Source organism: Mugil cephalus, chromosome 12, assembly GCF_022458985.1.
Source record: "Mugil cephalus isolate CIBA_MC_2020 chromosome 12, CIBA_Mcephalus_1.1, whole genome shotgun sequence".
NCBI classification, from domain to species: domain Eukaryota; kingdom Metazoa; phylum Chordata; class Actinopteri; order Mugiliformes; family Mugilidae; genus Mugil; species Mugil cephalus.
The window spans coordinates 3,669,631-3,691,605 of NC_061781.1; the positions used below are offsets into that span (position 1 = coordinate 3,669,631).

Below are 21,975 nucleotides of genomic sequence, written 5' to 3' on the forward strand. Positions count from 1 at the left end.
CGACTGGAACTTTCATCAAAATTTTGCCAAAGACAAGTCATACAAATGTTTGTATCTCCAAACCTCTGCAGTTAACCTTTCCTCACTGTGTTCCATCTTTATCTATCAAAAAATAATAATAAAAAAAGAAATTAATTCGAAAATTGCAGAGATGGAGATGGAATTAGTGAAGTGGAAACAAACATGCTACTACAAAGAGAACCAATCACAGCTCTTGTGGTCTGTGTCACTGTGACACATAGTTACATTTGGGAGTAGCAGTTATTTTTATTGAAAATTTGCAGCTTAGTGTTAAAGGTTTGGCCACACTGAACCCTCAGGTAGGCTAGCTTTGGCCCCCAGTATGTCTGACAGCCCCGTTCTAGAACATATAACATGATGGATGGTTTCCAGCCACAAAAACAGTCAAAACTCACACAAAACACTCTTCTCCACTCTTTTGAAAGAGACACCAGAAGCTCACCCTGAGCGTATTGATCAGAAGAAATATACACTCAGACGCACCCTCTTGCAGATGGAAATACACACTAAAAAGGAGTTGGAAAAAACAACAAATTGATCTGAAGGTGGTTCTCTCAGAACTGATCTACTTGGCCCTTTTCTAATTTTTTAATTTTCTAAACTTAATTTATTTCATGTATTATTACATATATTATAGCAAAATACAATATATATCATAATCATCAAACCATAAACATTCTAAATTGGCTTCCACACTGGTTTCCTAGTCCTCATTTAATGGAACTTGTAAGCTCTTGTAGTACTCCAGAAATGGGGTCCAAGCATCCTTAAAAGATTGCAGAGACCTTTATGGGTATATCTAATTTTCTCAAGTTTCAAAAAATGCATAATATCTCTAATCCATCTTGGAAAGTTTGTTTGCTCCTTTCATGTGAGAAATATGAGGCCTCTTGCAATTAGGGAAGTGAATGCTCTGACTATGCAAGCTTTGCCTTTAAGGGAGCTAGTTTCAGGGGTGAATCCAAATAATGCACATATGGCGTTGGTAGTGATATCTTTCTGAAACATCTTATTGTAGGCATTAAAAATGTTGTCCCAAAAATTGCTAAGTTTATGTGAATATAATCTGCTAGCTGGTCTTTACAGCAGGGGCATGAAGAGTGCACATTAGGGAAAATCTTCTCCAGTCTTGCCTTGGTCAAATGTGCTCTCAAGACGACTTTAAGTTGTATCAGGCTGTGCCAAGCACAAGTGGAGGATGAATGTATTAACCTAAGTACTGTCTCCCATTGGTCATTTGTCATTTCCTCTCCAAGGTCGTTTTCACATAGTCTCCTAACATCTTGCAGTAAGTGAGGAATGAGTTCACAAATAGTGTTATAAAGAATCGAAATCAGACCTTTGCAGCATGGAGATAATGAGAGAATATGATCGATTGTGTTATTCATTGGAAAGGCTGGAAAGGAAGTCATACTTTTCTGGATGAAGTGTCTATCCTGGAAGTATCTGAAAAAGTGAGATTTGGGTAAATCAAATAATTGAGAGAATTGTGCAAATGATCCAAATTTGCCATCCACATACAGCTTAGAAACAGATTTAATGCCCTTTGGGCACCAAACACCAAAGGTACAATCAGAGAGGGTGGGAAGTTATAATTATTCTTGATCGGAGAGTGTACAGATGTTGTCTCCAATTTGAAATGCCTTCTAAATTGTGACCAAATTCTGATTAAGTGATACACCACAGGCTTAGAGTAAAATTGATTTGGAGGAAGGAGCAACAGGGTGCATAATGTAGAACCTAGGGTGAATGGGCAACAAGCATTTTCCATTTACACCCAGGCCTCACCACCACCGGGTTGGTCTCTTTCAATCCAGTTTAACATAGCTTCAATATTGCATGCCCAATAGTAATGAATAAAGTTGGGTAGAGCCAGGCCAGCAAGCTCTTTAGGTCTTTGAAGGACATTTCTTTTGATTCTATGTGGTGTACTGTTCTTTAATATTATGGAAAGAGGAAGTTTCCTCCATCTAATCATGTCTTTTTTTTTTTTTGACAAAATTCTTGGTGAAGAGGAAGGACAAGGTAGGTGCGATCTCAACTCCATCTTTAAAGCCCTTCCTCACAATTCTAAATGGAAATGAGGTTGCAGGGATTAGAATATAACTATTTTACCAGAATTTTTCACCTTTCTCAGCCACGGTGTTAAGAATGATGGGAACTGATTTTAATGGATTGATAGTCTGGTAGAACATGTCCAGCAACTTCCGGCCCAATGTTAAACGACCTTAGGGACCTGAGGAAATAGAGACACTGGCCTTTTTTGTACACCGAGTCTACGTTAGCTGACCAGTCCAGTTTGTGATCTTATACTTATAGGTTAGAGCCACCTCTACACACTCCTAGCTGGGCCTGAACCTCCAGAAGTCCTCTACCATCTCACTGGTTTCCATAGAGCTTATGGACCTGAAGGTGGTTCTCTCAGCACCATGAGACAAAGTTGTTCACCAGATTATTGGACCCCTGCTCCTGTCCATCCCTGATACACCCCACAAGTGCAGTGTTGTCTGAGAACCTCTGCTGGTGACATTTGTTATAGACTGTTTGTGGAACACCCAAATAAAAAGTGTTAATGTGACAGGAGGCTGAGGAGAAGATAAAGGAAGTCAAGAAGACAACTGCACTTAGAAACAAATTTGAGCCTTTATTGGAATGTTGCAAGGCATTAAATACACAAATTCCATTCTTTTAATAATTTGGTATTTAATAATAAAAAGAAAAAAAAGTTCTAGTCTAACAATACTGGTCTGACAGTCATTCTTATTGAGTTTGATTTTTAGAGCCTCGGTAAGTCCCCTCTCTTTCCTTTCACTCCATCACAGAGGTGGAAACCCGACACGGTCTGAAGTGAAAGCAGATGTGAATTCGTTTAAGAAGAATTAAAGGGCAGACAGCGATGACACGTGGGGAATGATGGGAGAACACCTACTAGAACTCAAAACAAACACTGCTTATCAAAGCTGCATCGTGGATTAAAACAGTCTCTTGTTGATACTGGTATGTCATTTTATTTAACCCCTGATTTCCCAAGTTTTACATATAAAAAACTTTTGTATGAAATATAAACAAGCTCTTATCGTGATACACAGACATGTGCATTTGAAGCGGGAAAAGAAAATGCTGAAAACAAAAGGAGACAATAATATGTTCTAAATCTTGCCTGGACTCACTTTATATCTATAAATAATCTGTTCTGGTGTCAGGAAGCTACTATCAAAGATACCGTCATCCTCCTGGGCCAACATCCACCAACACCATCTTATTCATCATCAATACAACCTTTATAATCAGCACTCACGGCATATTCCTCAACACGTCCAGAGATGTTCTTTGAATTGTTTTGGCTTACAAAACATTTTCCCTCATTTTGAAAAGACAGGAAAAAAATAACAGAAGAAACAGGGAAAAAAAGGAACATTCACAATAAAAATTTCCAGCCCGCCTGTGTCTGGTCTCTTTTCTTTTCTTTCTTTTTTCTTATTTATTTATTTTTTTTAATTTTCTGTCTCCGTAATAGCCTTGTTGTCCCACACATCCATAGCTGAACGAGTACTTGAAGAGCATAGCCTAACGTCACTGCCCTACCCCCATCCCCACTCGCTGCTGTTGGACTCCGGTCAGGTCCCGAAGTTAAGACATGACTCCAAACACAGGGTTGTGGCGACAGATGCTCGGCCCGATCTCTTCGTAGTCCTTTTTGGTGTGGCAAACCTGGTAGAACTCAGGCTGGGGAAACACACAAACACAAATGAAGGTTAGAAAACAGCCCATAGGAACAGACAACGTTTAAAATAGGACATATTCGTGCTAAGGACCATTTGTCAGACAGGAATGTAAATATTCCTGTCAAAGTATTAGATACGTTTATTTATATTATTTTATTCCATTTATTAATTTTTCTGTGTGCTAAAACATACGTGTTTACGATGTAGATGATATATATTTCTTTCTAAAAGAAGAATGGTTTGAGAAGAGTTATGAGGGGAAACCAGATGTTTGGGGGTTCTTATCCACTTTGAAAACTGGTTCGCCTTTAATCAATAACCTCAAGAAGATTGTCCTTCTTACACAAAACAATTTGAAATTACAGCTAGCAACACACTGCAATATCACACCAAAAACCTTAGGTGCATATTCTTGAATGAAAACTTCATAGCACTTACAACATTCAACTTCATGACACCATAAAAAGGATGGTTCTGTAGTTGTAAAATCACTTTTCATATATTAATAGTGATGTGGTGTCTGATAAACCTTAAAGGACCAGTGTGAATTAGCTACAAGCAGTGCAGGAGAAACTACGATGTGGACCTTAAACAGAAAAAGCTCTCTTGGTTTGTTCGTTCGCTTTGTACATATGAAAGACTAATTGCTTTACTAACAAACACAATAGTTGGTAACTTTGTAGTTACAAGGGATTATACACTAGAAACTTTATTCCATTTCTACCAAAAGAAGTCCTTAAGTCCTACACATATACCTCAAAGGTTTCTTACTCTTACCCAACAGTGGTTTTGTATTACCACATCTACGCCATTGTTCACACTAGCACACACATTCTCACCAATCAGTGGCAAATACTGGGAGCAACTCCAGGCTCACTGTCTTGCTTAAGGACACTTTGGCACATGGCCTATGTACTGGGGAGTGAACACCTAACCCTTTGGTTAATACCTACTGAGCCACAGCTGCCCCCAAGGACATAAGTAGTTGCACACAGCTACTACAGTAAATACGTACACGGGAAATTCTGTTCTGCCACAGTTTGCAGATCAGAGTTTAATCTATTTAACAGTGAGTTGAAACTAAAGGCTCTTTTGAAGTACTGTGGGACTTTGACACTGTAGTCTACGCACGTAACCCATCTATATAGCCTATGCACATAACCCTTGTATGTAACCTATGTAGCTAACCTATGTACGTAATCCTTCTACGTAACCTGCGTAGGTAACTATGTACGTAGGGTACACATGTAACCCTTGTACGCAACGTACGTAGAAAACCTATATACATCTATACACATACAGCCTGTGCATGTAACCTATACACATATCCTACATACATGGGCTACACACATAACCTATATGCGTTGCCTTCGGCGGTGTGAGTCATTCACACTTGCTGTCTGGCTCTATCTATAACAAGGCCACCCACACACAAGTCTGCGCTTTGTCTTTTTTTGTCTGTTGGGTAAATTTTTGTTTCAACTTCTCGCTTCACATTCAAATTACAACTAAACACAGAAGTCTAAACCGCAGAAGTCTTTATCCTCAGGGGGTCTGCAAACTAAACACTGTTACCAGTACAATGTGCTGCACGATCCTGCATGATCAGCTGTCAGTCTAACATACACACTGATCCAGGTCAGCCGCTTCAAGGCTAAATGAGAATTTGTGGTGCATTTTCAGTCCAACAAATCCAAAAAATTACTGACAGGATTGTTGCACAGCAGCGAACTGTAACAAGGAGCACAGCTATGGACACCTTTGGCTGATCCAAGTAATCCACTGCAGCCCTACAGAATGGTTTGTCTCTGGGTCTGCAGAAAGATCCGGGTGCACGTTGTCTCTGCTCAGCCATTTAAAATTTCAAACCATTGTGGAGATAATAATGAACTGCTCTACCATACAGACCAGAATTTGGAAGTTAGAAATAAAGAGTGAGCTGTCACTGACTGAGAATGCTGAGAAACAAAAATTAAATATATTCTAGTCAGGAAATTATTCTTGTAGATTTTACCATCACTTTGTCATTTGTGAATCAACAGTCAGGCCTGTGCTCCCAGATGTGCTGGTAAAAGTACCTCACAGTCACTCACACAAATAACTCATCAAGAGGGAGAAAAGGGATAATAAATGCCATGACCAAAAAAAACACATTCACTTGCACACAGCAGGTCTTAAACAAATGACAAAAGCGTGGCATGGCCTTGAACGTCACACAAGAGGAATCTAAAAGTGCCAGAACCCATAAACTAGAGAATATTGATAAAGAAGTGTAAGTGAAGGTTTACAATACTTACAGTAGATGCTAACATTGATCCACCAAACCACACTGCATATCTCTGCATATGGTGAGTGATGACCTGGACATCGATTGGTTTGGGCTGAGGAGGGAGGACAAAGACAAACTTAGGGACCGGTTCCACTCAGCTACAATGTTATGGCTACTCTTGTGTTAAAAAAAAATGATGGTCAAAAACATCAGAGCAGTTTGTGAGGAGGACGTCGCCGACTCACTAAAAAATAAAAGCACTCACGAAGAGACAGTTTCCACAAAAGGATTGTAATTTATTTACATAAACAAAAACGATCTCCAGGGCAAAAAACTGTTTCACTTCTCACTCCTTCCATAGGTGTAGTAATGTGATGTTTGTGGCACATTCATAATAGAACGCCGTACTTGTAAAGGCTCCGGAAACAATTTGTATGACTTTAGTATATTTTAGTATACTCGTCTGCTCACTGCAGAAAAAGATTAAAGATTAGTAGTTTCTGGACTGACGACACTGACCATCTGCTCTTTTCAGGCCTGAGGCACACTTACAGCTGCAAGTGAACTCATCAAGGTGATTCACATGTATTCTCTTCCTGACCTGGCCAGCTAAGGAGGAGGCCAGACAGATTAACTAAACACTTCTAACCTCAGGCTGAAACATTTCGAGTGTAATTTTAAGCCTCATTAGAATTCTCCGTAATGACTATACACTAAGTACCCTTCTGTATCAATAATATTTGCAAAGGGAAAGGGCTTTTCTCTCACTTCAAGTACTCACACAGTGATTGTCAAGTGCTATTGATCAGTGCCAAGTATAAATTAATGCCTGCTCTCACCTTGAGCTTGCCTCCGCTCAGCTCCTCACTCATCTTGAGTCGGGCATCAACCGTCCTCTTTAAGTCTCTCTGCAGACGGCGCCCGAAGTCCCTGAACATGGTGGAGCCTCCTGACAGAACAACGTTCTGTGGAAGAAAAAGGAGATGGAGATTACAAAGCTGTAGAAGCATTTGACGTCGGTGACCCACAACTAGCTGCTGGCTCGCTGCTCTCGCAAAACAGTCCATTATGCTCCCACGGTACTGATCATGGGAACTGAAGAGAAATAACCCTGCATTAACAGCAACATATAAATCTCACTCACTAACTCTAATTGTTTAAGCCTCTACATTGTACACAAAGTCCCAAGGCTGTTCATTAACAAAGACAACACAATAGATCATTTGACAAGCTCATTTTAATGGAAGCTTAAATAAAACATTCTGGCTCTCAGCAAGATCATCGGTTTAGAGGTTGAAACTCATTAAAAAATAAAAGGAAAGTTTTTTATCATCAACAAAATCATACAAAGACTACATGGTATGTTCAGGTATATTCAAAGCAGCTTTTAATGAATGGTAGAAAGATTTTTACCGTCTCGTGTAAACCTGTCTTTTTCCTCAGACAACTCCTGTTATGTCTAGTGTGGAGGCTAGTTACTCTCAACCAAACAACCATTCACCGTGATGTACTGGGAAGCATGAAAAGGGAAAAACAGTCCCCCTAAAAAATGCATGTGGGCTCACCTTGTAGAGAGGACGTCTGACATCAATGGGGCAGTTCTGTATGACCTCGTCCACCACCTCAGAGATGGGCTGGGTGAAGTCGGGGTTGGCAAACTGGGACGGTGAGGAAACAAAGACAGCGTGTCATCCTCTGCTGCAAAGATACTAAATATGCTTCTCACGTACCGACATATACAAGAGCACTGTGCAGTTAGTTCCTACACAAAGTGCATCACTAATTATTAAGGCAGTCTGCATTAGCGTGGGATTTTGTGGGCAGCCTTGAGATGCGACTCACATCAAGCTCAGTCAGGTTAGGTTGCTTTCCATAATCCATAAGAATAAAATTCCGTTCCCTGCTTTAACCCTTTATATGGCACTCACTGAAATATTACATTTCAACACTAGAGGTTTTTTTACTTTTGTGAAATGAAGTTACCATATATTGTTCCCTGCCCTTAAGTCGTAAACAAATGTAAACATGAATTTAGACAAACAACATTTACATTATCATATCAGACAACATTAGGACACTTCTTCATGGAACCCAATAAAACAGTTATGCTCAGTGTTCATGCAAAGGTGGACCTTGTAGACCATATTTGACCTGAGAATGTTCTCTTGATCTTCTCTAACTGGCTGAATGAAATTCACAAGCTTCTGAACCTCACTGAGAGGCACAGGGACGCTATTTCAAATGTGTGCTGAAGTCACCAAATATGGTTCTTCGCCACATAAAGGGTTAACTGAGACAAACCTCTGGGTGGAAGAAGATCTCGGGCCCCAGGAAGCGCTCGTAGCCCACGTCAATGGTGAACTCCTTCTTGCTGATGGCGTTGATCCCGGTGTACTGCTTGATCCACTTGGAGCCATCTGTGTCGTACTTGTTGAACTCTTTGACTAGATCTGGGCACACGTAGCTGAAGCGCTCCTAGTGGGGGAAGCACCAGTGAAGCATAAGTGACTCTTTCTGATTCTTGGAAATTAAAAAATGCACGAAGACTACGCTTCCTAACTCAATCATTTCACATGTTCTATTTCAGTCAAAGCATTTGATGCTGTGAAGTAATATAAGAACCATGAGCGCAATGGGCACGGTCTCTGTTTACCTCACTCATCTTTAGTTACAAACAACAAATTCAATTTAAAACAAACACACAAGAGTGAATAGTAATTGATCTGGCTCCGGTAAGAGTGAATATGAATATCTCTGGCCCTGGGGAGCATTCAAATGAGCAGCATACAACAGCATGCTGTATTCAGACGAGATGCCATTATTTTGATGTGCAGGGAACATGCTCCGTGCTGCCATCCAGACAGTAGGGGAATTAAGATTTCCAGACACGATTGACAATACGCAACACGCTTTACCCTCCACGGTAATGCTGAGTATTTCTGTTTCTCTGTCTGAGAAGTAATGAAGAATGGTCCTTGACATCAAGACCAAAGTAATAAACATGGAGGAACTGTAGAGAACTGAGATGGATCAATGAAATGCGGTGACTGACAGAGGGAGTAATAATGAGGGACGGCAAAACCTAGGCATATCTTTTTGAAAGCTGGGTTACAAAACAAATCACGAATACAAAAACTAAAGTGCAAACTTCTACATTTAATTTTCTTTAAGTCTGTACTACTGTCATATCCTGCACAGAACAATCTTTTCATAGTTTCCAATGATGAAAACTGTTCCCCAAACGGAGGTCAACTCAACTAAAGAAAGCAAAAGAAAAGCAGGGAGTGTGTGAAGGACGTTCAGCTGCAGGTAACCAATGGACCAATAGCGCCATCTGCTGCCATTAGGAACAAAAACAGTCAAGTCAATTCTGCAACCATGGAAAATTAAACTGGATTAGTTAGAACAATAGTTCTCTTCATATAATGTCAGACTGTAGAAGTATAAATGTTCTTATCTTATCTACAGGGTGACGAAGAACAACAGCCGTCAGCTACCGACACACAGAGAAGGGGCTGTAGTAGAAGTGGCTGATGACCTACCTTCACTGCCTTGGCCGTCTCCAGCGACTGCTCTGGTGGGATGCCCACCTCCCTCTCCCTGAGGAGCTGCTGGGTAAAGTAGGTAATGTCTCGTCCTGCGATGGGAATGTGCTTTATACAGCTGCCAATTACATAACCTTCAGCCTGAGAGAAGGAGGAAGACAAACGGAGAGAGAGAACAGAAAGGATATTATATAATGTGCAATATGACAGAGAAACAGATAGTTCATAATTTATATAGATTGTTTTGTTTTTTGTAATTAGACCTGGGTTTTGCGAGACTCTCATACTACGACAGTGCAGTGCTGTGTTTGACTTCCTTTCTGTGCATGTTCAGCACCAGCTACATGCTGATTCAGTCACCCAGGCTAAATATATTCTGCAAGCACATTTCCTAAAGACTGAGTAATTCTTTCCAACATCTAAAACGCTCTGGCCTACTTTTAAACATTAACACGGTCCCGTTACTCAGCAAGAATACAGGTGGAGTTTTAAATTGTTTTGTTATTCTCAATGGAGGGAAAGTCCTTCCTTCTTGTGCAGAGTGAATAAAAACCTCAGTCTAACTCAGAAACATTCTTTTACACTCTGTTTTACACACTGCTACTCCTAATGATAATTTAATGTGAGCCATCTGTGTTTATTAACAGTTTACAAATCACCATAATGAACACAGCAGTCAATTAATAAAAATAAATGATAAATAAATAAGTGTTTCTCATAAAAAATAATCACAGCAGGATCACATAAGGACCGGATGTTTACACAGTTCTTCCTGGTCCCATGCACAACTACTGGATGATCACAGACGCATCTATCATAGATGTTGCCCAATCTAGAAGCAGGAAGTGTGTTCACGTCCATGAGAGAGTGAGCAATTGAAGAAGCTCTATGAACTCACCACAGGGATGACGTGGGTGACACCGTCTCCACTGTCGATGACAGTCCCTGTCAGCGTCCTCTCTCCCACCTGTCTGGACGTCCAGGAAGCTGCTAGAGCAAGAACAGCCTGCCACACACACATACACACAGGGAAATGTCATGCATATTGATCAAGTCCAACCTGCACAGTATTCCTACCCTGCTGCAATAACTGGTCACATTATAATGCAGTTCGTGTGCCTGACATCTGATAAGATTATTCATTTAAAACTGACTTTTGAGTGTAATTCCTAATCTAACAATATCTTTCACACACAAATTACAGATCCAACAATATAAGCCTGACCTGCACAGCAATGTACAGCCCCGGCACGTTGAAGGACTCAAACATGATCTCAGCAGTGTACTCTCGGTTTTCTGGTGTGTTCAGTGGAGGCTCCGTCTGCAAATACAAAACGAGAGTTCAGTTAGTTCAGTTAGTGGTAGAAAGCAGGAAATCAAAGTGGTACATCATGAGAGGAACTCTCTCATATGTCAAACAGTATCCTGGCTGTTCAGACATTTAATATGGTTGTTGGCACCAATCAAGCATAACATTATGACCTTCCTAATGCCTCCAAAACAGTTCAGAGAATGGACATGGGTTTTCTGAGGGTGTCCTGTGGTGTGTGGAAACACAATGTTGTTAGTGTGTGCCTTCGTGTCCTATGGTTTTAGATGAGGGGCCTCTGTGGATCATCCCACAGATACTTGATCAGTTTCTACAACGCAGACCCCTATGCAGAGCCTAACGCCGTAACTGATGCACAGTGCAAAACACGTGATTGGTCTGCTTGGTTGTTGCGTATTTATACTTAGTATTTCCAGCTGCTAGTCTAGGTGGGTGCTACATGTCTAAGTAACATCCATACGATTGAAAACCAAAGTTCCCCAGCAGAACATTGAATGGTCACAAGATGGTCAATGTTATTTACTTCTCCTGTCAGTGGTTTTAATGTTGTGGCTGATCAGTATATAGGCTGCTAGGAAGTGTTTAATGTGGCTATATTTTTAAGTCTCTTACCAGGAGGAAGTAGTGGTCCTCAGGCTCAGCCCTCAGATACTTAAAGATGATTTGCTCCATGAAGCGCTCCATTAGGTCCCAGTCCTCCACAATTCCATGACGAATTGGCCACTGTTGGCACAAAGGTCCCACTAATTAGAATGGTGCATGCAAATTCCACAGCAATTGGAGAAAAACATGTACAGAAATAAAAATACAGAGTCAACGATGAGAAATGAAGGAAATTGGTAAATACAGCACAGTATGTGAGCTCAGCAGCAGGCTACTTTTTCTAGTTTCAAAGGTTTTGGTGTAGGTCACAGTGTTCTTATAATGGTAGCAACAAGTCCAACAATGCGGAAAATGCAAAGTACTCTGGCTGTCCAATGACATCATGCTTTAGCTCTGGCAGAGCAAGCAGGAATACCAGATAGTCATCATCCACAACACTTGGACAAGGAAGTATTGATCTTGGAACCATGTCCCTGAGTGAACTAAATAATGCTTCATCGGGACTATTGAGGACTTGTTTGAGACTTTGAAACTCTGGTTCTACGAGATTTATCTCACCATGGAATGTGTTCCTGGGCCCTTCGCTGTGCCCCAGTGCAATACAACAGATTCACTGGTAAAATATGTCTGTATTTAAATAGTGTGGGTATCAACTCAATGTTTAACTTGAAATGTATCAGATATTCTTGGTTACCTGGGGGTTGTGAGATAAAGCAACATACTCTGAGGTCATCAACAGTACACTGGGAAATCAGCTACTCTTTATTAAAGTGGTATATTTTATTTGGTCACTCATGAGAGCTCTCCAAACTTCAAAGCTTTTAACCTTCACAGCAGGATCTTCATGGCTTGTAAACTTTTGAGTCACTGTAAGGTATTGGTGCCAGGTATTTTACAAATTGAAAAAGGCAACAACAAGACAGATGTTCTTTTTATGTACCAAAAGCTTGCTCCCCATAACATCTGTTAAAAGTCCTAGATGCCAGTTTTGTGCATTTTATTCTTCACATTTATTAAACCAGACATACTTGTCTATTGGTAAAATGTTAAGGTTCAATGAAAAACATATGAGTATTTGCACAGTAGTCTGAACACAGGCCGGTACCTCAAATCCCTTTACACTGATTCCGGCTATCATTTCTCCCACCCACAGTCCATCCATTAATCTATTAATCGTTATTAGAATTTTTATGACATGACCCACAGACTAACTGTTGTGTCTGGGGACATAACTGTGGTTTGTGCATAATTAGAGGATGCTTAAGTAAAACAGTGCTTTACTGCTATGCTCACATCAGTTGTTTGGCAAAGAACTGAGACAAAGTTCTGATATTGTGCTGGCTAAATGGTAAATGGTTTTGTATTTATGTGCTGCATGTCTAACTACTGGTGACACATCTACCAATTTGCTCACATAACTTAGGTTTAAGTGTCTTGCTAAAGGATGCTTTGGCATGTTCATGGACAACCCACTCTACCTACTGATCCATAGCCATCCCGCTAACTGACTCACAAGGACATAATTAAACCATTTCAAGCAAAAACCATATATAAACGTGGCGAATGTCCCCACTTCCTTGCATTAACCAAACTGATGCTATTTTGCCTATACTGCAGCCAGTCACCAGGGGGAGCTTTACTTGCTTTGGCTTTTGAGGAACTATTCCATGTTTATACGGTCCATGGTTTCAAGCCATATAATTAGCATAGATTAGCGTCTAACTATAAACTTTGTTTTCAAATTGATCTTGTTTTGAAAGATCAGGTTCATGAAATACTCGGATCAAGATGAGCCAACTAGAGGTAAAATATTGTGTAAATATCACACTTCTCTCAAAACAGTTTTGGTTTTAAGTACAATTGTTTCGAAACTGAAATATCTCAAACTGCACTGGACCTTGTGAATGAGACATCAGTAGCGCTGCCCAGCCCTACTTACTAAACTCAACTTATGCTTTTCCTGCTGTTGTGAAATCGTTGGTGCTTGTGCCAAGAATATAAGTTAGTTATAACAACTAACTTTCTTATATTTTAAGACTTCTTATTAAAATGCCTGGAGTCCCAGGTATCCCTGAATAGCAACATCCAGTCATATCAGACCATGTCAGCAAAGTCACGGAACAATCACTTCCGTGGGTGAGCTAAGCTGCCAGGTTCATTTACCTTAGTGGAATACGAGGGTTTGTCTACCGCTTCGTCTCCAATGTAGAAATCCAAGTCATCCACCCCCTTCATCATCCTCCGCTGGGCCTGGTCTCCGACCTTGGCTGACTCTTTGATGGCAATACCTGACAAGGAAAGAGCGAATTTAGTAGACAGCAACAAAGGGAATAGACTTTCTTACAAAGTCATGTACATTTTCTGGGAAAATAAGTCAGACTAGTCAAGATATACGACTGATGAGGGGGAGAAGTCAAACATCTTGTTGGAACTCAAGATAGAATTGGAATTTAAATAATTAGGGCGGATAAATAAATGTGTCAAAACAGGAAAACATGTTCCTTGTGTCAAGGTTGCATTATAGTTATTATTGGTCACTAGGATGGGAATTCAAATACTCACATGATGGTACGATGAACTGTGGCTCTGTGTTTCCTGCATACCCCAGTTTGGTGTAGCTGCAAGAGAAACAAAATCACCCTTCATTGACCAGAAGAAACACCAAACTCCAGCTACACTGCTGGCATTACATTTGTAGGCGAGAAAGTTTACTTCAGTCAAGATTATTTTTGGCTGCTGTAACCTCCCGTTTTGATCAATGCCATCACTGTCCCTTGGCGAACTGGTAGGGTGCCAAAAGCAGCAGCAACTCTGGGTGTGCTAATGGGAGGCTATTAAAAGAGCCATTGACGATGCATTGGTACACTAGACTATTCATATTTATCAATGAGGAAGATCACTTTTGTGTAAACTGAACATCTTTAACATAAAGCAGCTGCAATATCAACCAAGGATTGAAATGCTGTATCATCCACTTTTCCATATTTCAAAAAGCACGCTAAGCAAGCAAGGCAATAGATATTCAAGACGTCTCTAGGACATTTCCATGTTCAAATAACATTTAGTCTAGGCACTGTGAGCACACCTTCAGCGTAAACATCAAAGACTTGAGTTTCCAGCCTTCGCTCCTTAATGGTGTTTTGTGGGGCACATGCTAACCAGATGTACCCATAGTCCTGATTGGAGTAGGCCCAGGCAAGACTCTCATGCTTCCTGCACACTGGGCCCAAGGGACTGATAGAGGACACTGCTGACGAATGCCAAAACACTGTGGGCATAATGGACCACATCCTGGTCATAACAGAGGCTCCTTTGAATTCAACTTTACAAAAAGAAATACCAGAAAAGATATTATCAGTCGTATTAATGCAACTAACTCAGGCAATTACCCCAAGTCTGAACTGTTATGTCTTCAGTAACAACCTACAACTGTTGAGATTTTTTAAGTTTTTACAGCTTTTGAATTTCCTGCCCAATTAATGTTTTCTTTTCCTGGATATCACCTTCTGATGCACAGGAAATGGTGCATAAGCAGCACCAAACATTTGTGCAGAAGAAATACAGACAGGAAGATTGATCGTAAGGCAATAAAACACAACAAATAATCAACAAATCTGGTATTAAACCACAGACAGAGAAAATACATTCCTCTTAAAGCCCATGTGTGGTGCACATGTCCAAGTTTATGTGTAGTTATAGGATACAAAGGAATGGCTGCTTCTCAGATGGATAGATCTGATACACAGTCTCATTTATATCTAGTTATACACACACACACATATAAAAAATCTCCCTCCCCTGACATTAAAAGACACTGGTTGACGGGTGCTTTTTTTGAGCTTCTGCTGAGCAGTTTGTTTCTTTCAATGCTCTGAAAAGAAAGACTGTGGTCTTTCAACACTTTAATCTAATCTGGCAAACTTGCCATGCACACCAAAGCCCAAACAGAGCTGCTGATGCTGATTCTCTAAACGGTACATGCTGGAGAAACAACGCCCTGGGAAGATTCAGTAGACTGTGTACTTTGCCAGTTCTAATAAAAGACAGTGGAAATGCTCTTACTAGACATCCCATTACTGACTAACTGTCATCTCAGAATACAGAACAGGTTGCAGGTAGCACTCAAATGAAGGCATCAGCTTATTATTTCAGTGAAAAAAGGCGAACTGCCCGGAAATACAAATGACAAAAGTGATGCATTTAACGGAGGCCATTCTTCTGAAGAAATGCTTCCTCAAATGGTGAAAACCACATGTAAAAATAAAATGAGCATGACTCCTTTTAGTTTTGTTTTATACCATAGTGTTAGATTTCTGTCTTACCACTGTGTGTTTTCTGTTCCTGATCAGTGACTACAGATGAAAATGACCTATTAGCTAACTACGGCTGAGAGCTGTGCACTGTCCCTGTTAAAGCAACCAAAGCAAACAAATAAATAAATATTGGGAAGGCACTCATCACAGCTCAAGACGAAAAAGGTTTAAAAAAAATAGTAGATGTAGTTTTAGATAAACTGTGCCTCTTCATTGATAGGAATTACCAAATAATAATGGTTTTAGAATAAAATACTGGACTGCGTATCTGTAATCAAGTACAGCCCTTTAGAGGAACATGTTGTACATTAATATTATTAATACCATTATGAATTTCAGCAAACTAATTGCCAGATTTTAAGCTAAATCTTTAGAGTGGATATCGTGAACTGGCGAGATTACTGCAGTTGTCTCAAGGCAGTAACAACAACACGGGCTGATAGCAGCAGTACTCTGAACACCTTCATACCACAGAACAGTCCCGGCTTGTCGATCTCAACCTGCCTCGACACGCCTAAAATGCACCACACGTCTGATGATGGACATCATCGCAAAGGACAGCTGGAGCTGAGCACGAGAGGACGAACTCCTGGAGACTGTGTCTGGCAAATGAAGGCCGTTTTCAGCTGAAAGGAGCCTTATGGCTGGGAACTTACAGAAAGGTTGTCACCTGACAGACGTGTGTACTTGAGTCTGACTAAGATCTATTGATGATAACGGTTATGTGTTATGAAATGTCAGTGGTTTCCTTAAGACAGATTACAAATGACCCCACCCAAACCTTTGACTGCACAAAGGTGAAACACCTTAGATTTTGTTTTCCTGCCACAGAGGCCGTAATTTGGCAACGCTGTGCTAGTTTTGCACGGCGTGACCAAAACTATACCTAAATCCGGATGCAGTTGTACTCAGCCTAGCTAATAATAACAGCCACTCAAAGGTTGACGTGTAAAAGGAAGTGAAGTTGTCACCGTTTGGCCATCATAAGCATGACTCAAAAGGCAGCTGCTGAACTCCCTCTGTACTCCGCAACCTCGGCCAATAGCTGGCACTCTGCAGCTCAGCTGCGAAGTTTCCAACGGACTGAGAACCAAATCTCGACTAAACTGCGCCCCTGTGACCAAACATTACTCCGAGTAATCACCAGTCACCGACACTGGAACATATGTGTTACGAATTGGCCAGAAATATAAAAGCCATCTGCCCAATGGGAAGCAGTTAGCACAGGCAAACCCAGTTCTCCGCTGCAGCTCCTTTCACCGTCCAAGTGCAGATCAGAGGCAGCAGACTGGTTAACTGCCTAAAAGGGGGTGTGGGGGTAGCAATGTGAGGAGTGACGAGTTCAAGCCTCCACATGCAAGCAATGCAAACCGCTTTCAGCCCCCAAAGTTAACTGAGCATACCAATCGGGCCGCTCTGCTCCTGTCGTTTGGAAAAAAAAAAAAAAAAACCTACATCTGTGCTGGCTCACAGAGGTCTATCCTCCTCAATGTGAACGTGACTTATAGAAGAAAACACAGACAATGGAATCACATAGGAGCGAATAACAATGAGCACACAATAAAAGCGAGAAATCTTCATTTAGAAATTAGGAAGTGAAACTCTCAACTCATAGTAAAGCAGGAAAAGAGGTAAGTTCAGCACACCCATCAACTCAACACATCAAGACTGCAGGAGGAGCTAAGAGATTATAGCCCTGCGTTGTTTTACATGTACTTCAAAAACAACATTTGATGCCAAGGCCAATTCTCTTACCCCTAAAATACTACAGAATTTAAGCAGCAATGAAAAGAACCGGCAGCCCAGTAAAGAGGAGAAATTAGAGAAGTTAATGAAAAAAACATGCTGGGATGCCGAGAAACGACCATATATGGACTAAAAAGCGTGAATGAGGAAGTGTAGGCTGTATAGGAAGTAGCACTGCGCCTGCTCAAACCCACATTACCGAGAGAAGAAAAAAAAAAGATTTAGGAATTAGATTTAGCACTGGCCAAATCACGACTATTGTTTTCACAGAAGCAACTTTAATCATAATATGATTAAAGGTGTGTGTAGTTCAAATAACGCCCTGCCAGCGCCTGAATGAATGAAGCCAGCTGTGAGGCAAACCCTCCTCAGTCGGTGCTCGTTCTTGCAACAGCGAGCTGAGTTCTTGCAGTGAAATCCATTCAGCGGCAAGAAAACACAAAATGTAAAGACGGAACCCCGCTAAGGACGGTGCTCTCCGGCGGACAGCTGTAGGGGACGACAAAATAAGCGGCGTCTCGGAACAGCACAAATGACCTGACTGGATTTATCTCGGAATGCAGCCGGGAGATATGTCACAGTTAGACGCTTGTTAGCGTATTAGCTCGCTGCCTAGCTGTCTGCATATTTATATATTTATATATACACAGAGGCGAAAACACACACAGAGACAGCTACTGCTGCTGTTGCTGCTGCTGCTGCTGCTGACACTGACAGTCCTCTAGCCGAACTCAGCCTCTCGGTGACACCCGAGCCTCCCTCCCCACCCTCCGGTCTGCACGGCGGTCGGCTTTTAGAGAGCTTACCCCGTGCCGCAGTCGACGACGCACGCCGGTAGCCGTCCAGCCATCTCTCCCCCGGGTCTCCTGTTGCGTTACAGAGGGTCAGGAAGCGCGATGGTTAGCAGGCTGCGTGTCGGCTGGAGGATCTTCTCGTCCGCAGGCGGAACCCTGAGCCCGCACAGTGCTGTTTCCACTTCCGCACTCGGCTCCTGGCAGACAGGCAGGCAGGGAGAGGCAAGATGGCGGAGGGGACGCAGGCAGGGCTGCGCGGCTGTCAATCAACGAGAGAGGCCGGCGCTGTAGCACCGGAGGCGTTTAGTTTACCTCCTTTTACAGTGTCATTTGTATTTTTCGGTGCACTGCCTCTTTTTCTAACATAGGAAATATGGATATTATTATTATTAATAATAACAATAATACATACTTTTAAATAATTACTACAACTAAGACTACTAGTACTACTTCTAATAATAATGATAATAAAATAATAAATTAACATTAATTAATAACCATAAATAAGAATACTAGTACGAACAAAAATCATAATGATAATTATGATAACAATATTCCCGATGACAGCTGGGACAGCCTCCAGCCTTTTACCCTTGGGCACATGATCAGTTGAATCATCATTTTTCTTTATTATCGCCATAATAATAATAATTCATAAAAGCGTTTAACATATTTGATATTAAAACTCATATTAATAACATTTCACCGTGGTAATATTTTTTTATATGGAGTGCCGCTGCAAATCAGTTGGTGGCAGTATGTTCATTTTGACGCCATTCAGCATGAATTTGAACAAATGAACAAGACGTGCAGGGCTACACTTAAGAAGAAGAGGTGTTCTCTGGATCCGTGCGACCGACTGCGTGATGAGAGATAACGGGAGACCATGACTCATTTTCGCGGTCAGATTCGGGGACCACACTGGGGCCCTACAATGGACACCATGCTGATAGATTTCTGGCGCAGACACGAATGCCTCTTTAACTCCTCGGTCGATTCTTACTACGACAAGGATTTGAAAGCAAAACTGTGGGCAGAGTTCGCGTTGTCCATCGGAAAGCCTGGTAAGCCTGCTGGGTGAAGGGTAATGCAATGCAGAAGCAGCTCATGGTGGATGCTGCATTCAGGTTATGGTGCCTGACCCCAAACTATTACTTTCCGATTTACTAACACGTTTTGTCTTTGGGGTCAATTTGACCCCAGCAATTTAAATCTCTAGAAGATGGTTGTAATTAGTTTTTTGTCAGGAACTTTATGGTTGTTGGTTCCCTACCTAAGTAGCTCTTTAAACAAAACAAACCCCACCCCACGTCCAAAATGCCTTAAAATCCATAAAATTTTAAGGCATAAAATCCATAAAATCTCACAGATTGACCTGAAATTGGAAAGAGATATGTTTAAATGGCTTTATATAATTTCTAAGTACATATTCTTGTTATCTGTAACATTTGGTATGAAAAACTATGATCACAAGTAATATGAAGAAGAATAATGATATATATGTTGTGTAACCAGTGTCATAACCCTATTAACCCTATTAAATTAGGAAAAATCATTAAATATGAAGCAAAAAAAATAAAATAAAATAAATGTTAATCATATATTTAGATACGTCGAATTAAATGAGGTCAAATTGACCCCAAACATAACAGGAAGGTTAAAAAAAAAGTTTTTTGTGCCATTCAGGGCGAGTGAGGAGCACGCACTCAGTTTATGTTAAAGTCAGTATGTTAAAGTTAGAGTGTACAGAATAAGTTTTTTCCAATCCCTTTTTTTTCACTGTTGCTAAGTTACAGACAGCCTATGCTTCATCTTTGTCATACAGTGTCAGATGTCGAGAGAAGGTCGAGATCTCTGCGCACTCAGTATGGCAGGGTGTTGTGGCATCCTGAAAAGGTCAGCACTGTCCAGCAGAAAAAGCTGAGGGAGAAGCTTGACTTCTTGAGGCCTTACATCGTTCGCAGACGGGGTGATTTTTGTCTGGTAAGTTGAAATCCATGCCGAACACAGTGTTGATGCTGTCCGTGTGTCTCGACTATTTCATTTTTTTTTTCTTCACAGGACGAAACGTTTGTTGATCAGGGGGAGGACGATGACGAATTGGAGACGGAAGGGAGCACCGATCAGGAGATGGGGAGTTTGTTCTGGAGCACGCTGGATGCTGACGTGACTGGGGAAGATCTGGATGATGAATCCCGGTCTGTCGCCTCTGCCCAGCTGCACTGTCCAAACCCACGTACTCAGTGCACAGAGGTCATGTCTCTGAGCTGTCCACGCTGTCACGATGAAGAAGGCCGTCCTCATCAACACGCAGCTGCACCCAGCACGTCCAAACACGACACACTGAACCAGTTCACAGAGGTCATGTTGGCTGATATGCGGCAGATTCAAGACCCCATGGTGCTCATGAGACTACGGCGAGACATCACCGACCTGGTGTTCAAAGCAGTGGAGGAGGACGTGCAGGGCCGATGCATTCGAGCACCACCTACACCTGTCGTTGAGGACAGCGCACAGAGCCGCTCCAGCCCTCGACGGCCACATTCACAGACCGATGTCTCTTTGAGGCAGAGGTTTGTGAGGAGAATGAACACAGGGTGTGAGGCTGGAAGGAGGGTGCAGAGATGGGAGGATGTGAAGCACATAAGGAGAGTGTCCAGGAGTCAGTCATCTCAAGCCAGCCAACATGGTCAGGTGGTGGAGCGGATGAGTGGAAACGGCTCTCATTTTACTGTTCAGACTTTTGAAATCAAGAGAGAGACAGAGCCGCACACAGTTAAGCTAGAGGAGGAGCCACTACCACTTGCGTAAAATGTTAGTCAGTGCAATTTTATTAATATAGCGTCAATAACATCCCTGATTGTCTCAAGACAAAACTGTTATTAAGGGACTTAAAGACACCTAAGTTAGATCCATTTCTTTTCTCAGTCTCTCTCCCCACTTCCTTGCACAGGCCGAACTCACGTTATTTCCCTGGGGATACGGGTGCCACCATCTTGTGAGCTTGGAGCCAGAGTCTGATCAGTACGGTCCGAGAGTGGAACTGTGCAGAGCCAAGATATCGATGACCCGAACACACTTCCTCCAGATCATTCGTGTTTTTGTTTGATTAATACTATGTCTCCCTCCACCAATTGCAAGGAAATGTTGGCTTATATACTAAATTTATTTCAAAAAATAGTTTTTACAACTCTGGATCGGGACCACCAGAGCGGTTGCCATGGCAATTGGTGGTCCCCATAATGTCACATCTTGTTTCTATAGCATCAAATAACTTGAACATTCATTAACATTATATTAACCACCAAACCACCACTGCAGTCAGCCACAAGGGGAGCTCTACTTGCGTTGGCTACACTTTAGAGGAGCAGTTCTGCTATTCATATTTATACTGTCTGTGGTCTTTATCCAAAGTATGGAAAGTGCTGGAGGACGTTGATTTAGAAACTGGGCAGCCTTCCAAGTGTGACCAAATCCTGTGCTAAAAGAACAAGACACTGGGTGATGTGTCGCCTCAAGTAAATGTTTTGTTTATATTGTGCTCTCATTAAAGAGGAAATACCTGTATTTACTCCTCGTCATCTGTGTAATCTGTTCAGGCTGATTAGCTATGAAACCAGTATTTTTTT

General features: G+C 41.5%; 2 protein-coding genes across 3 annotated transcripts; one reads left to right on the forward strand and one right to left on the reverse strand.

Annotated features, from left to right (window-relative positions):
- Positions 1-2,645: 2,645 nt before the first annotated feature.
- actr3 (actin related protein 3) lies at positions 2,646-18,552 on the reverse strand. Its single transcript, XM_047600691.1, has 12 exons — positions 18,359-18,552; positions 14,056-14,111; positions 13,657-13,781; positions 11,503-11,613; positions 10,786-10,881; positions 10,459-10,566; positions 9,558-9,701; positions 8,317-8,490; positions 7,581-7,673; positions 6,855-6,980; positions 6,044-6,127; positions 2,646-3,747 (listed from the first exon to the last, which is right to left on the reverse strand). Exons 1-12 carry the CDS (start codon positions 18,400-18,402, stop codon positions 3,652-3,654), a joined length of 1,257 nt encoding a protein of 418 aa, XP_047456647.1. The 5' UTR covers positions 18,403-18,552; the 3' UTR covers positions 2,646-3,651.
- A 171-nt stretch (positions 18,553-18,723) lies between these two features.
- LOC125017461 lies at positions 18,724-21,911 on the forward strand. 2 transcript variants are annotated; one of them, XM_047600694.1, is made up of 4 exons: positions 18,724-19,410; positions 20,172-20,329; positions 20,408-21,160; positions 21,300-21,911. In XM_047600694.1, the coding sequence occupies exons 1-3, from the start codon at positions 19,233-19,235 to the stop codon at positions 21,155-21,157; spliced, it is 1,086 nt and encodes a 361-aa protein (XP_047456650.1). In that variant the 5' UTR covers positions 18,724-19,232; the 3' UTR covers positions 21,158-21,160; positions 21,300-21,911. The 2 variants fall into 2 exon arrangements, with proteins under 2 accessions (XP_047456650.1, XP_047456649.1); XM_047600693.1 differs by having other exon boundaries at positions 20,408-21,911.
- The last annotated feature ends 64 nt before the right edge of the window (positions 21,912-21,975 follow it).

Excerpts from the sequence above, each read along its gene's own strand:
- actr3 (XM_047600691.1), bottom strand. The coding sequence starts at position 18,402 with ATGGCTGGACGGCTACCGGCGTGCGTCGTCGACTGCGGCACGGG. Across the intron at positions 14,112-18,358 it reads GTCGTCGACTGCGGCACGGG|CTACACCAAACTGGGGTATG; the intron begins GTAAGCTCTCTA and ends TTTCTCTTGCAG. Across the intron at positions 6,128-6,854 it reads TGAGCGGAGGCAAGCTCAAG|CCCAAACCAATCGATGTCCA; the intron begins GTGAGAGCAGGC and ends CTCCCTCCTCAG.
- LOC125017461 (XM_047600693.1), top strand. The coding sequence starts at position 19,233 with ATGACTCATTTTCGCGGTCAGATTCGGGGACCACACTGGGGCCCTACA. Across the intron at positions 19,411-20,171 it reads GTTGTCCATCGGAAAGCCTG|TGTCAGATGTCGAGAGAAGG; the intron begins GTAAGCCTGCTG and ends TTTGTCATACAG. Across the intron at positions 20,330-20,407 it reads GACGGGGTGATTTTTGTCTG|GACGAAACGTTTGTTGATCA; the intron begins GTAAGTTGAAAT and ends TTTTCTTCACAG.